The sequence below is a fragment of the Uranotaenia lowii genome, chromosome 1, assembly GCF_029784155.1.
Source record: "Uranotaenia lowii strain MFRU-FL chromosome 1, ASM2978415v1, whole genome shotgun sequence".
Lineage (NCBI taxonomy): Eukaryota > Metazoa > Arthropoda > Insecta > Diptera > Culicidae > Uranotaenia > Uranotaenia lowii.
In genome coordinates this window covers 23,724,917-23,737,097 of record NC_073691.1, presented here as the reverse complement: position 1 = coordinate 23,737,097, position 12,181 = coordinate 23,724,917, and the positions used below count along the sequence as shown (strand labels likewise).

At 42.5% G+C, this 12,181-nt stretch overlaps 1 protein-coding gene across 2 annotated transcripts; it reads right to left on the bottom strand.

Annotated features, from left to right (window-relative positions):
* On the bottom strand, window positions 1-12,181 carry LOC129742672 (histidine--tRNA ligase, cytoplasmic). 2 transcript variants are annotated; one of them, XM_055734601.1, is made up of 4 exons: window positions 11,847-12,181; window positions 1,947-2,273; window positions 635-1,873; window positions 1-566 (listed from the first exon to the last, which is right to left on the bottom strand). In XM_055734601.1, the coding sequence occupies exons 2-4, from the start codon at window positions 2,145-2,147 to the stop codon at window positions 360-362; spliced, it is 1,647 nt and encodes a 548-aa protein (XP_055590576.1). In that variant the 5' UTR covers window positions 2,148-2,273; window positions 11,847-12,181; the 3' UTR covers window positions 1-359. The 2 variants fall into 2 exon arrangements, with proteins under 2 accessions (XP_055590576.1, XP_055590584.1); XM_055734609.1 differs by lacking the exon at window positions 1,947-2,273 and having other exon boundaries at window positions 11,847-12,178.

Genomic DNA, 12,181 nt, shown 5'->3' with positions numbered 1-12,181 from the left:
TAATAAGCAAATGATTGATGTGTATTACCGATAAATTTGTTAAAACACTAAATATGGGTATACTAGATGAAAAGTACGAAATGTATAATAAAATAAGTTGGGTTTTAACGAACTTCAAAGTCGACTGAAATGTAGATAAACGAAAACAATTGCTTTAATACGCATCTGACATTTGTCCCGCGGCAGATAGAAGGAGGACCGTCTTATAACATGTTCAAAGCTGATTGACTCCTGATTGAATCGTTGTTCATCGAGCAACTTCACAAAGAAATACGCTTAAATCTAGTAGATAATCATTTGGATGAGCGGCTTCAGCGAAATGCTTTTAATTTTTTTTTCTTAGAGTTTGATATAGTAAACTAGGCTACTGTTAAACGTTTCCGCAGTTCTTCGACCAGGCTGTCGATCGAAATTTCCTCCTCTTTCCGGGTAGTGATTTCTCGTAGCTTCACTACACCACGTTCCAGTTCTCCATCGCCCAGAACAATGGCATAGGGGATTTTGTTCTCCTCGCAGTACTGCAACTGTACCAGCAGCTTTGGATTCAGCTTATAGGAATGCTCCGCCTGTTTTTGGTAGAAAAGGAGGATTAGATATTTTAACTTATTTAAGTTTACAGGGAATCGGTTGTTACCTTAAAGCCAGCATCCCAAAGCTTGCTAAGAAACTCCATCCGCTTTAGGTGCAAACCCTTATGGGCGGAAGCAACGTAGATGTCAATTTCGGTTGTCCGAACCTTCTGTTGCGATTTGGCTTCCAGGATCGAGAAAATGCGTTCCACCCCGATCGAAACTCCGACGCAGGGAACTTGTTTGCGTTTGGGGTTGAACATTCCCACCAAATTATCGTAACGCCCGCCACCGGCCACGGATCCAACGCTAACTTCCTCCTTGTCGCCGCCGTTCGTCGTGACGGGTTCCGCCTTAAGTACTGCTTCATAGATAACCCCGGTGTAATAGTCCAAACCTCTGGCCAGACTCAGATCGAATATGATCTTATCCTTGAGGCCGAAGATTTCACAGAACTGTATCAGCAGTCGCATATCTTCGATTCCTTGCACGGCGGATTTGATATTTTTCAGCTTCTCATCTGCGGCCAACTTTTCCACCAACTCAACGCCCCCACTCATCCGCACATATTCGCCAATACGATCGGCAATTTCCCCTTCCAAACCCTTTTCATCGATCATCTCCTTCCGTACCTCTGCCCAGGGAGATTTATCCAGCTTATCCACCGACGAACAGATCGTGCGGAATTTATCCTCCGGCACTCCACAAGCCTCAAACATTCCATCCAACAACTTGCGATGGTTCAACTTAACAACGAAATCCCCAATATCCAAACTACTCAGAATCTCCACCACAACCTTAACACACTCCGCATCCGGCAACATAGGATCGTACGTTCCGGCAATATCGAAATCGCACTGATAAAACTCCCGATACCGTCCCTTGGTCATGGCCGGATTATCCCGTCGATAAACCTTGGCAATATGATAGCGCCGGATATTGAACACATTGCCCATCCCCACGAAACGCGCAAACGGCACCGTCAGATCGTAACGTAGCGCCAAAATTTCCCCACCCTGATCCTTCAGGTCGTAGATCAGCTTGCTATCCTCGCCATACTTCCCGGTTAGCACCTCCTTCAGTTCGAAGACCGGTGTGTCGATCGTTTCCGCACCGTGCTTCTTGAACACCGCAATCACCTTGTCGAAGATCGACTGCCGCAGGGCCATCGACTCCGGCCCATAGTCCCTCGTTCCCTTGGGCGTTTTGAGGGTGATATTTTTGTTGCCGACCTCGGCATCTCCCCCGTCCAGTTCCTTCAGTTTGGCTTTCAGGGCCAGCAGCTTTGCTACCTCTTCATCGATCTGGAAAGAAGAAGAGAGAGATAAAAACACTTATTAGATTGACCTTAAGTCGTTCAGTGATCGCGGCGCACACCTGAATTATTTGAGCAGGTACCGATTTTGGTCGAATTTGGCGTCGTGGAGTCGTGGCGTCCACCACTTGTATGGTTTCGTGGTGGCAGAGGCGACAATTGAGATCATGACCAGAAATACCTAATGTCGTCGGAGCTGATGTTGCGACGACTCTATTCAGAGCGCCGATCGTGAGTGATCGCCGCAGCAACTGACGCAGCATTTTGGTTTTGTTTTTGTATTTGTGTCTTTGTGTTGTAGTTTTCAATGAGCTTTCTTCTTGAGAAGTTATGTTTTCTTTACTAAACAATATAAGAGAAACATAAGCGTTCTGAAGTTAGTTTGCTGTCTGTAAAGAGAAGATAACGAATTTTACGTTTTTTTATCCCTTCACTTTAACCAGATTATAGTCAGTTAACGAAAATGATTGGAAGTGGTACAAAAGAATGGGTAGCCAAAAATTCTACTGTCCATTTTCTTAAAAGGCAACATAAAATTCCTACCTCGGCAGTTGGTTGCTTGGTTGAAAACCTGAAAATATCCTTCCTGAGTTCCAAAGATCGCGAGAATCTGATTAATCCATCTCTTCACATATGTACCTGTCTTTTGGCCTACCCTTGCCACTCCGACAAAGAGTCTACTGATTGAGAGTTCAACTCTATAGACTCTTGTGTGAGTACTAAAAGGTCGTTGCAACGGTTGCACCTTGCGAAAGAAACTCTGGATTAACCCAGCGAAGCTGCAAAACGTTATCAAGCCAGCCAAGGGCGTTGTTTCTAGGGTTCTAAGCTAAAGATCATCTTCCCGGAAGGATGTCGGCGTTCTCATGCGTAGGTTCTAAGTCGATGTAGCACATCCTTAGACTACTGCTGTTACGTTCCCACCCCTTTCCTCGTTCACACGCCAACTGTCGGCAGTTCGGGCATCAGTGACCACCACAACTTATGGTTTATCGTGTTTTGACAAGGAGTCCTCCATGGAGTAATCGCATCACAACTTCGAGTATCTCATCATCCGATCTACGGTCTTTTATGTCACCAAAGGTTACACACCGGGACTCAACGTAGGCGAGTCTCTCGATTCAAACGCACTGTTTCCTGTAACGGTCGTCATAAGCCTCGGTTCTGAGTTCGACGAGGTCTTCCAGACTACCCTCAAAGGTAACATTTCTTGCGCGGGTCAAGATCCCACCTTTTAACCTGCGTGAAGACTAAGGATGTTCCAGAGAATGTGAAGTTCAACTTTACTGCTAAGTATACCATCGAAATCATGGTATTGGGGGCATTTGCTTCGAATGGATTGAAGAAGCCTGCTGTTTTCATAAGGGCTGGAGAAAAAGTTGATACCGGAGCCTACATGGACATTTTGGAGAATCAAGTGCTTCCGTGAATTCGGGCAAACTTCGATGAACCCCCATGCCATACCTCAAAACGCAACCAAATCTGGCTGGAGGAGAATATGACGTCCACAGCGAAGGCCTGTGGATCCTCTCATCCGAAATTAGACATGAGATGTGAGAATTGGTACGTTTGACGTGAAAAATCATACGCAAATAATGGCCAAGGTAATGGACGGGCAATACGCTGACGAACAGATGGCGCTGATTGAACGCACGAATGGGCAGCCATTGGCGGGCTTCGAAAAAGGCGCAATGGGCGGAATTCTAGGATGGAGCCGAAAGTCCGGATCCGGGGCAATGGCCGACACCCATTGCGATCACTCCACAAAGAACAACCAAACGATACGGTACTGAGTTCTCGTAAGTGCACGCGTAGTGACATAGCACGTTAGAACCAGGTGAGAAGTGATCGCTGCCCCGGAATCCATAGAACCATGGACTGGCCCATCGGAATAAAAATCTAATCCGCTCGTATTTTGTCCCATTGCGCCAACAGGACCCCTTTTGTTTTACCGATTGGTTCGTTGGAGATTGGACGACGAGTGGCACGAGCTACGAATCCGGAGGGAAAACTTCCGCTACAAAAAGACAAGCCCCGGTAGGCCTCATCTCAACCGGGTACGATATTTGCCACATCCAGGCAGCCGTTTACGCCGTGTGGTCCCAAGGTTGGAGGACGTCCGGGTAGGCGAAGAAGATTGACCGAGCAACTTACACCGCGCCGCTGTATAGTCCGGAAAGGAGAGCGGAAGCGAGGAAGGTACGGAGTCAGCTGCCGAAGGTGTCCCTATTATCTCCGTCAAGGTAGGACCATAAAAGACCATAAGAATTGTGATAGCCAGAAAAGCGCGGGAATTGATACCATTTTGTCGACAAACATCCAATAAACGGGAAAATTCGTTTCTGCGAAGCATTGTGTTTTCTTGTGCAAGCTAAAACGCGGATAGCCGGCCCTGATGCTTGTAGAGGGGGGTTCTCATTGGTGCTGGGCAGGCCATAGGTTATAGGTTCCAACATGGGTTGCTGATGCAGCACTTGGGCAGTGGAAGTGAGGAATCTCGGTTAAAGGGTGATACGGTCAAAATTTGGTCAAAGAAAAACGCGTGTAAATCGGTGAAATCGTTTATTTAAAAATCATATTAAATTTCTTATTCAAGTTTAATTAGTATAAAATTCAGGAAAAATATTCAGTTAGGCTTCCGCTTTTCCAAATCCGAATTGCCGGGCCTTACACAGTAAATTTTTGCATCGATTTCCAGCAAAAAAAATTGCTGGAAATGTTCAGCAATCCAATTTTTTGCTGGAAACCAGCAATCGGTTTTCTGATTGCTGGATTTTTCAGCATTCGGTTGTGTTCTTGTCATATTTGCTGAAAACCCAGCAATCGGATTTCAAATTGCTGGACTTTCCAGCAACTGATCTAGTTTGCTGGAAAATCAGCAATCGAGTTGTCAAATTGGAGTCGGTTTGTTTTCGTACGCGGAAAAAGGTGAGAATTTATTTCACGAACTTTGAATAGATTAATCAATTATTCTTATTTTCCTCTATATTATAGCAACCATGGTCTGCAGACATCAAGTCAAGGGTGAGTTTTCATTGGATAGGTAGATATTTTATGAAAGATACTAATCAAAACTTTATTTCAGGTGGTCAACACTTTGGCACAAAGCTTCCACCCCAGAGCAGAACCGGTGCTGGTATATTAAAAAAATGTATAATTTTGGTAATAAATACCACATAATTGAAAAAAATGGAATAACTCTTATTTATTGGTCATTATAGGTACAGCCAGTATTCAATACTTAATTTCGAATTGAAACATAAATTTGATACCAAATACAGCCGAATGTTTTGAAAAAAATTGCTGGTTTCCAGTAATCCTAATGTTTGCTGGTTTTTCCAGCAATTCAAATTGCTGGAAATTTTGCTGGATAGTCAGCGGGACAAAAACCAGCAAAATTTTGCAATAAAAAATTTGCTGTGTAAATACAACAGTTTGTTTTGAAAGAAATAGCTGGTTTCCAGCAATCTGGACTGCTGATTTTCCAGCAATTTGAATTGCTGGAAACCAGCAATAACGTTTGCTGGAAACCAGCAATAACGTTTGCTGTTTTTTCCAGCAATTTAAATTGCTGGAAATTTTGCTGGAAAGTCAGCGGGACAAAAACCAGCAAAATTTTGCTGGTTTCCAGCAAAAAAAAATTTGCTGTGTACGCTTAACCCCAGCCATCAGATTTTGTACAGCCACCTTGTCCAACTTCTTTGCCGCAGAAAGCCAGTTTGCCTTGAACTGCTGCTCGTCCTTAGCAGTTTTCTTGGTCTTCTTTAGGTTCCGCTTGACAATAGCCCAGTATTTCTCAATTGCGCGGAGCTCTGGCGTGTTGGGAGGGTTCTTGTCCTTGGGAACCTGCACGTTGTTGGCGGCGTACCACTCCATGGCCTTTTAACCGTAATGGCAAGATGCCAAATCCGGCCAAAACAGCACGGAACAACCGTGTTTCTTCCGGAAAGGCAGCAGACGTTTATTCAAACACACTTTCACGTAACAGATGGCTTGCCGAACCAGATATTTCTTCGCGAACTTTGACAGTTTCATGTGCTTGAAAATATCTGCTACCTTTCCCCTTCCTTTTGCCGTATAAAACTTCTGTCCCGGAAGCTGCTTGTAGCCGGCTTTGACGTAGGTTTCGTCGTCCATTACCACGCAGTCAAACTTCGTCAGCATCGTCGTGTACAGCCTCCGGGATCGCGCTTTGGCCGTCGTATTTTGTTTATCGTCGCAATTTGGAGTCACTACCTTCTTGTAAGTCGATAGTCCGGCTCGTTTTTTGGCTCGATGCACGGTTGTAGACGATACACCCAGCTTATTTGCGGCATCTCGGAGAGAGAGGTTAGGGTCTCGATTGAAGCTACCGGCAACTCTCTTTGTCGTCTCAACGGCTTCCGGTTTTCGATTTTCCCCCGATCCAGACTTCCTGGGCCCTGGCTGTCGACAAACGTTCCCCAAACAATTTAATTACATTTGTAACGGTTGATTTGGCAACTTTTAGCGATTTTGCCAGCTTTGCGTGCGAGTTGCTCGGATTTTTGCGATGAATTTTGATACGCTGCTCTTCTTCCTTGGACGGCATTTTGACAACTGAAGAGTGAATTCCAAAATCAAAATAGGAGCAACATTCTACACACACACACACACCTTCAAAATGAGGGGTGTTCAGATTTTTTAAATGCAAAATTGAAAGAAATACGTCAAGTTGATATTGACCAAATTTTGACCGTATCACCCTCTATGAACCTTATTGAGGTCCAAATCCAGACTGCCGCCCAACTGACGTGATTTCTGCCTAGATTCTGGTTCATTGGTAAGTTGTACTAGCGATTGCTCAACATAGTTGGTTGAGTTTGGCTCTCATACACTGTCTGTATTTTGGGAGCGCAAAGACAACTTACATCAAGATGTCACAGAAAGGAGAAACTTGTTCTGCTTGGAGGTAGAACTTGGACTACTTTATTTTCTATCTTAACATCCTATTTATAGTAAAACTATCCCTATAGTTACATATCTAATTGTTTATTTATTAGGTATGTGTAGTTGTTATTAGTTATTTGTCCCATAGATTGCTACGATGAGACAAATCTCATCACTCTTCCTCAACATACACATTCGCAGTCTTCTTACTGTCTTCGGCGGCTTCTTCTGAAGATAGCCCCATCTTCAACGCACGCACCGGAACACGCTCGCGCCCCGACGCGCAACTCGATGACCTTCCATGGCACCGGGATCTTGCGCGACGATCTCCAGTAGTTTCCGGTCCGGCGACCTTCCATGGTTCTTGTCTCGGCGTTCTTCCTGCGGCTCGAAGCTTCCCTTCCACCTAGACGCCTTTTCTGAGGCCAGACGCCTCTAGTGGCACAGCTCGACGACCTTCACTTGGCTTTCCTGTTGTGCAGCACTTTTGGGCAGTGGAAAGGAGAGACTTGTTCTGCTTGAGGGTAGAACTTGGAATACTTTATTTTCTATATATCTTAACATTCTTTTTCCAAATCTCAACATAGGTACGTGAACCCAGAGCTGCTGGTTGTGGCAGAATCGGTTCAGCACGCACATCACTGGCTGTGTACAAGTGGGTTCGAAAACTCAGTTGAACATCACCTTCAAGTTGAACCGTGAAGATGTCTATTGTTTTACATTCCAGGTGTAAAATCTTAGTTTCTCACACCCCACATTTCGGCCCTTATTCTGCGCCGCGCATGAGGTGACGATTATCACGTCACCTCGAGTCACCGTGAGATTTGTCACCTTATTCCCGCAGTCGATGTGGGTTAAGTGACAGAGGTTCATTCATATTGAGTGACTGAATGAACACATCTGTCAAAATGGCCAAACTTGTTCTGTTTTGTTTTGATTTTGGTCGCGCTTCGGATTTTCCGAATCAATTTTCAAAAAAACGAGTTGGAATTCCGGGTTTTAAAAGGCCACAATCGAATTGTACGGCAATGGCAAGCTGCTTGACAAAAAACAGGGCCAAATGGTGTGGTCCAAATGCATTATCCAAGGATGAGTTCGGAACCTGCACCGAGTTGAAGGAGGAACCATCAAATGGGAAAATCGAAGACCCGAATATGTCACCCGAACCAACGGTACATAAAGAAGCGGATTCAAGGCCGAATTCCGAAGTGGGATCAGGTAAGTAAAGTGGTTTTCGTTTTGTGCTACAAGTTGCTAAAAATGCTGTTTGCGTGAAATTCGTTGGATGACCTTCAATTTCACCAAAAAAGTTTTTGTGATCCCAGAAAAAGTGCTATTATTCGCATCAACAACAAGTTTTCACCCTAAACAACATTAAACTGATTATTTTATCAATTGTCCTCAAGGAAACAAACAGTGAGCTGGCCTCGATGGTCATGATCGAGCTGCTCGGAAAGTACACGGACGAAATTACCAGCTACGCCCGGGAGGATGCCATGAAGTGATGATCCTAGCCGATCCAAACACATTCCTGCTGGATCCGTAGCTGTCGCTGAAGCCGGTCCGGTTCCTCGAGGGAGAGCTGACTCACAATCTGCTATCGGTGTTAGTGTCCGAGAAGCTTTTTGCAATTACTTCCAAATTTTTAAAAGACGTTTTCAATAAAAAGTTTTATACTTAATTAATTTGGTTAAAATACTCTCTAAATAAACAAAAAATAGAAATAGAACTTAATTAATTAGTGTTAACACTTTAATTTAACTATTTAGGGCCTTTCATTCCCACGTACATAAATTTTCTGTTAAATTTCTATTTCGTCACCACCTGAAAAGGTAACGACAATCCTCACCGATTGCCGAATTAGTTCAGCGATTCTAGATTTGTTCGTGAAAATTGTTTATAAAATGGTACTTTTTTAATGTTGTTGAACATTTAGAGCCAAATTTTTCCCTGTTCCATAAATTTTTCATTGAATTTCTATCTCGTCACCACCTGAAAAGGTACCGACAATTGTCACCTAAAATCGTCACCCGAATGCGAAAAATCTCACCCACGGTGACTACGAGAATAGGGTAAGAACTCACAAAGTTCATCCGAAGTGACGATCCTCACCTGAACCGACTGCTAGAATAGAGTGACTTGGGTGACTCGACTATCATCACGTCACGCGAGGCGCAGAATAAGGGCCTTCAGTTTTCAGTTCTCAGAGCTAAGCTTCTTCCAACTTCAGTATTTTCTATTGAAACATGTAAATGGACCCTGATGATTGCAAAAAAGTTCCGTACCCTAAGTTGCAATGGGTTAACGGCTGCGGTGTGTATGTTTGTGAAAATGATGGATCAACCCATCATTTTCCTGACAGTGTCGTTACACACAATCTTGTTAAACATGGTGTCATAATATGGCCTAAATTAGAAGAGGAGCTGGACATCTTTATTTAGTTAAAATTCAGCAGTAGGTTCAAAGATGTCTATTTTTTTTTTTTCATGATCCATGTTGATAAGATGAATGGGAGTTGGAACACTTGCCCTCCCTTCCGCAGAACAATCGCAACATTTGGTAGTGAAAGTATCACAATTTACCATAATAAAAGTTGATACTTTCAATAGGGCATAATTCGTTTGGTTAGGTAGCTAGATGGTTTAGTCTTGTAGAATTAAAAATAGAGAAAACGTGTGAAAAGTATTACGATGTTAGGTAAAGGTTATGGTATTCGCCTCCCCAATGCTCTAGTAAGTGTGTATTTGCGGTTTATGAATTTCGTTGGCTTATTCTTAAATCAAGCATTTTACAAGAACTAGAGGCTCATTGGATGGGAATGCTGTTGTTGGAAAATGTTATATTTCATTTGGTAAGACGTTTTTTTGCTTTTTATTTAATTATTCATTTTTAGCAAATCTTTACGTTTTTCGGTTTAGTTTGAAATTCATCTATGGAAGTATATATTAGAATGTACGGTTTTGAAGAATAACAATGAGTAGGTAGTCCTAATTACTGATTTCGGGCATTTTACAATAGACATGCGGTATATTTTAATAGAACCCCTATGTAGATTTTTTGTAAATTATGATGGATTTTAACATTCAACTATGTGAGGTAGGTAGGGTACGGTAAGATGTGCTCTTATATCCATATTCTGGTAAATTTTCATGATTTTGTGATGTTGTGATAGGAATAAGGTAGCTTACTTCTACTATTAATTTGAGCTAGAATTTTTATTAGTTTGAAATAGGCTTGCTCCAAAAAGCAAAACAAACTCTCACATCCATATTTTGGTAAAATAGTATGATTAGCAATGAAATGGAAAAACTCTAAAAAGAAAAACAAAAATTTCAAAATTTAGAAAATGAAAGGCAAAAAATTAGGGAAAAACAGCAAATAACACTTCAATAACTTCATGCAAGAACTAATTCCTTCCTTTATATTTCTCTTTCCTCTCCTTTTCTCTTTCTTTTATTTTCATATACCCCTGCGCATACGATTCGGAGTCATATGATGACTGGACCCCGAGACAACTATCACGAAACCCATCACACATACCAGTGGAATTGGGGCGGAGACACGAAGCAGACGTTCAACAGACGACGACGAAGGAAGGAAAAACATATAAGATAAGTTAAAATGATTCCATTAATAACACAAAAATTAAATGTAGTTAGATGCGTGGGGAGTATGTAGAGGCCAGTCTCGAACCCGCCCATGTCCTTCCTCCAACTGGTATCGGGAGGGGTTGGTTTATTATCTTGAACTGCATTTTATCCATATTCCATGGATATAATGAAGTGCTTGATGGTTTAACCAACGTCTCAAGATCGCTTACTATTCTACGCTGCCTTCTCTAAACTTTAAATTTTCTTCTCCAAACTATTCTAATTTTCATATCCAGCGTCAGCTCCCCGAGCTATTTAAACGCTATAAAAAAAAAAAAAAAAAAAAAAAAAAAAACCATGTAAATGGACCCTGATGATTGCAAAAAAGGTGTGTTAAAACTAGAAAAAACCTTCTGTACTTTGAGTCATCGAGAAAGATAAGAGTTGCTATCTTAAACTACCCCAAACTTTTCTAACTCTGGTCAGTTAAAACATATGCCTGATAGGGCAAGATACTAAAATAACATCGTTCGACAAGTCCTTTAAATACTCTAACCAAATTTATGTATTTTGATGTTTTTAAGAATAGAAAGTGTAATCAGTCTATGAGGTATAAATTCATCGAATTGAATTTAATTATGATGCTATTAAGCATTCAAGTTTTTTTTCCACAATTAGATTTATTAGGACTTTCACTTCAATAACCTATTCGTGTAGAGCGTTCAAGCATTAAAATAAATAAATTCTTAAGGGAAATCAAGAATGATACATATTCAAACCGGTAACCTTTTCAAAGCTAACGTTCTTGAAAACTGGAACTTTTCAAGGGTGTCCAGCGCTATATTGATTCGATAGGAAATAAACGTATAGAACTTTAACGGTGGATAAATCTTGCTGAACAATGTTGGGGCCTGTTTTGAGTAGGCTTAAGGAATTCCCGTTCCATTACAAGAATAAACCACCTTTCAAAAAACCCCAAGATCAATGCTACGACACCACATCGACTTTCAGCAATCAGTAACGAAAGCTAAGATCGGAACGAGGAAAAGAAGGTCTCGTGAGAGGAAAGTGCTCCACTATATCGAAAAAAGAAAACCGTAGCCAACGCTGCCTGTAATTATCTCTCGCGTTGGTCAGACTTGGCTTTACAGAGCGCGTTGTGGTTGAGCCCCCAAGAAACTAATGAGACAAGTGGGGATTGTTGGATAAGCAAAAAAGTGAAGGTGAACAACTTTGGGCAGCAACCAGCTGAGCCACTTTTGCTACGGCAGCAGCAACTCCTTTATGGCCTGAAGCTGACGTAAGGAGCTGCTCATGGATGGTATTCTGGGGGCTCGTCTCTGAATTTTTATAATTTCAAGGACAGATAATGAGATAGGCTTCGCTTGTTAGAACCCTAATTTTCTGACTCAATTGTCACAATTGTTGAATCGTTCATTCAAATTTGGTCTCTGGGGAACTAACCTTCGATTTGTCAGCCTTAGCGGCCTTCAACTTCCGGACCTCGTCACCTTGGGCAGTGATCTGTGACAGGATAGTTTCCTTATCGGTCATACCGTTTCCTTTAATTCCTGGTGGTGGTTAAACGAATTACTTCACCCGCGAATTTCACAACGATTGCACGCACTCGAGTTTTCGTTTTACCGAGATCGATTTGGCATCACAGAGCCCGCGGGCGCTTGAGCACGAGAGGATAGGAAGTGTTTCCACGCGTGGACGGAACCGAACCACGTAGCAGCAGCAGCAGCGGGCAGCTCTAGCGAAAGAATAGCAACATCAGCAAAGGCAAAGCGAGCACG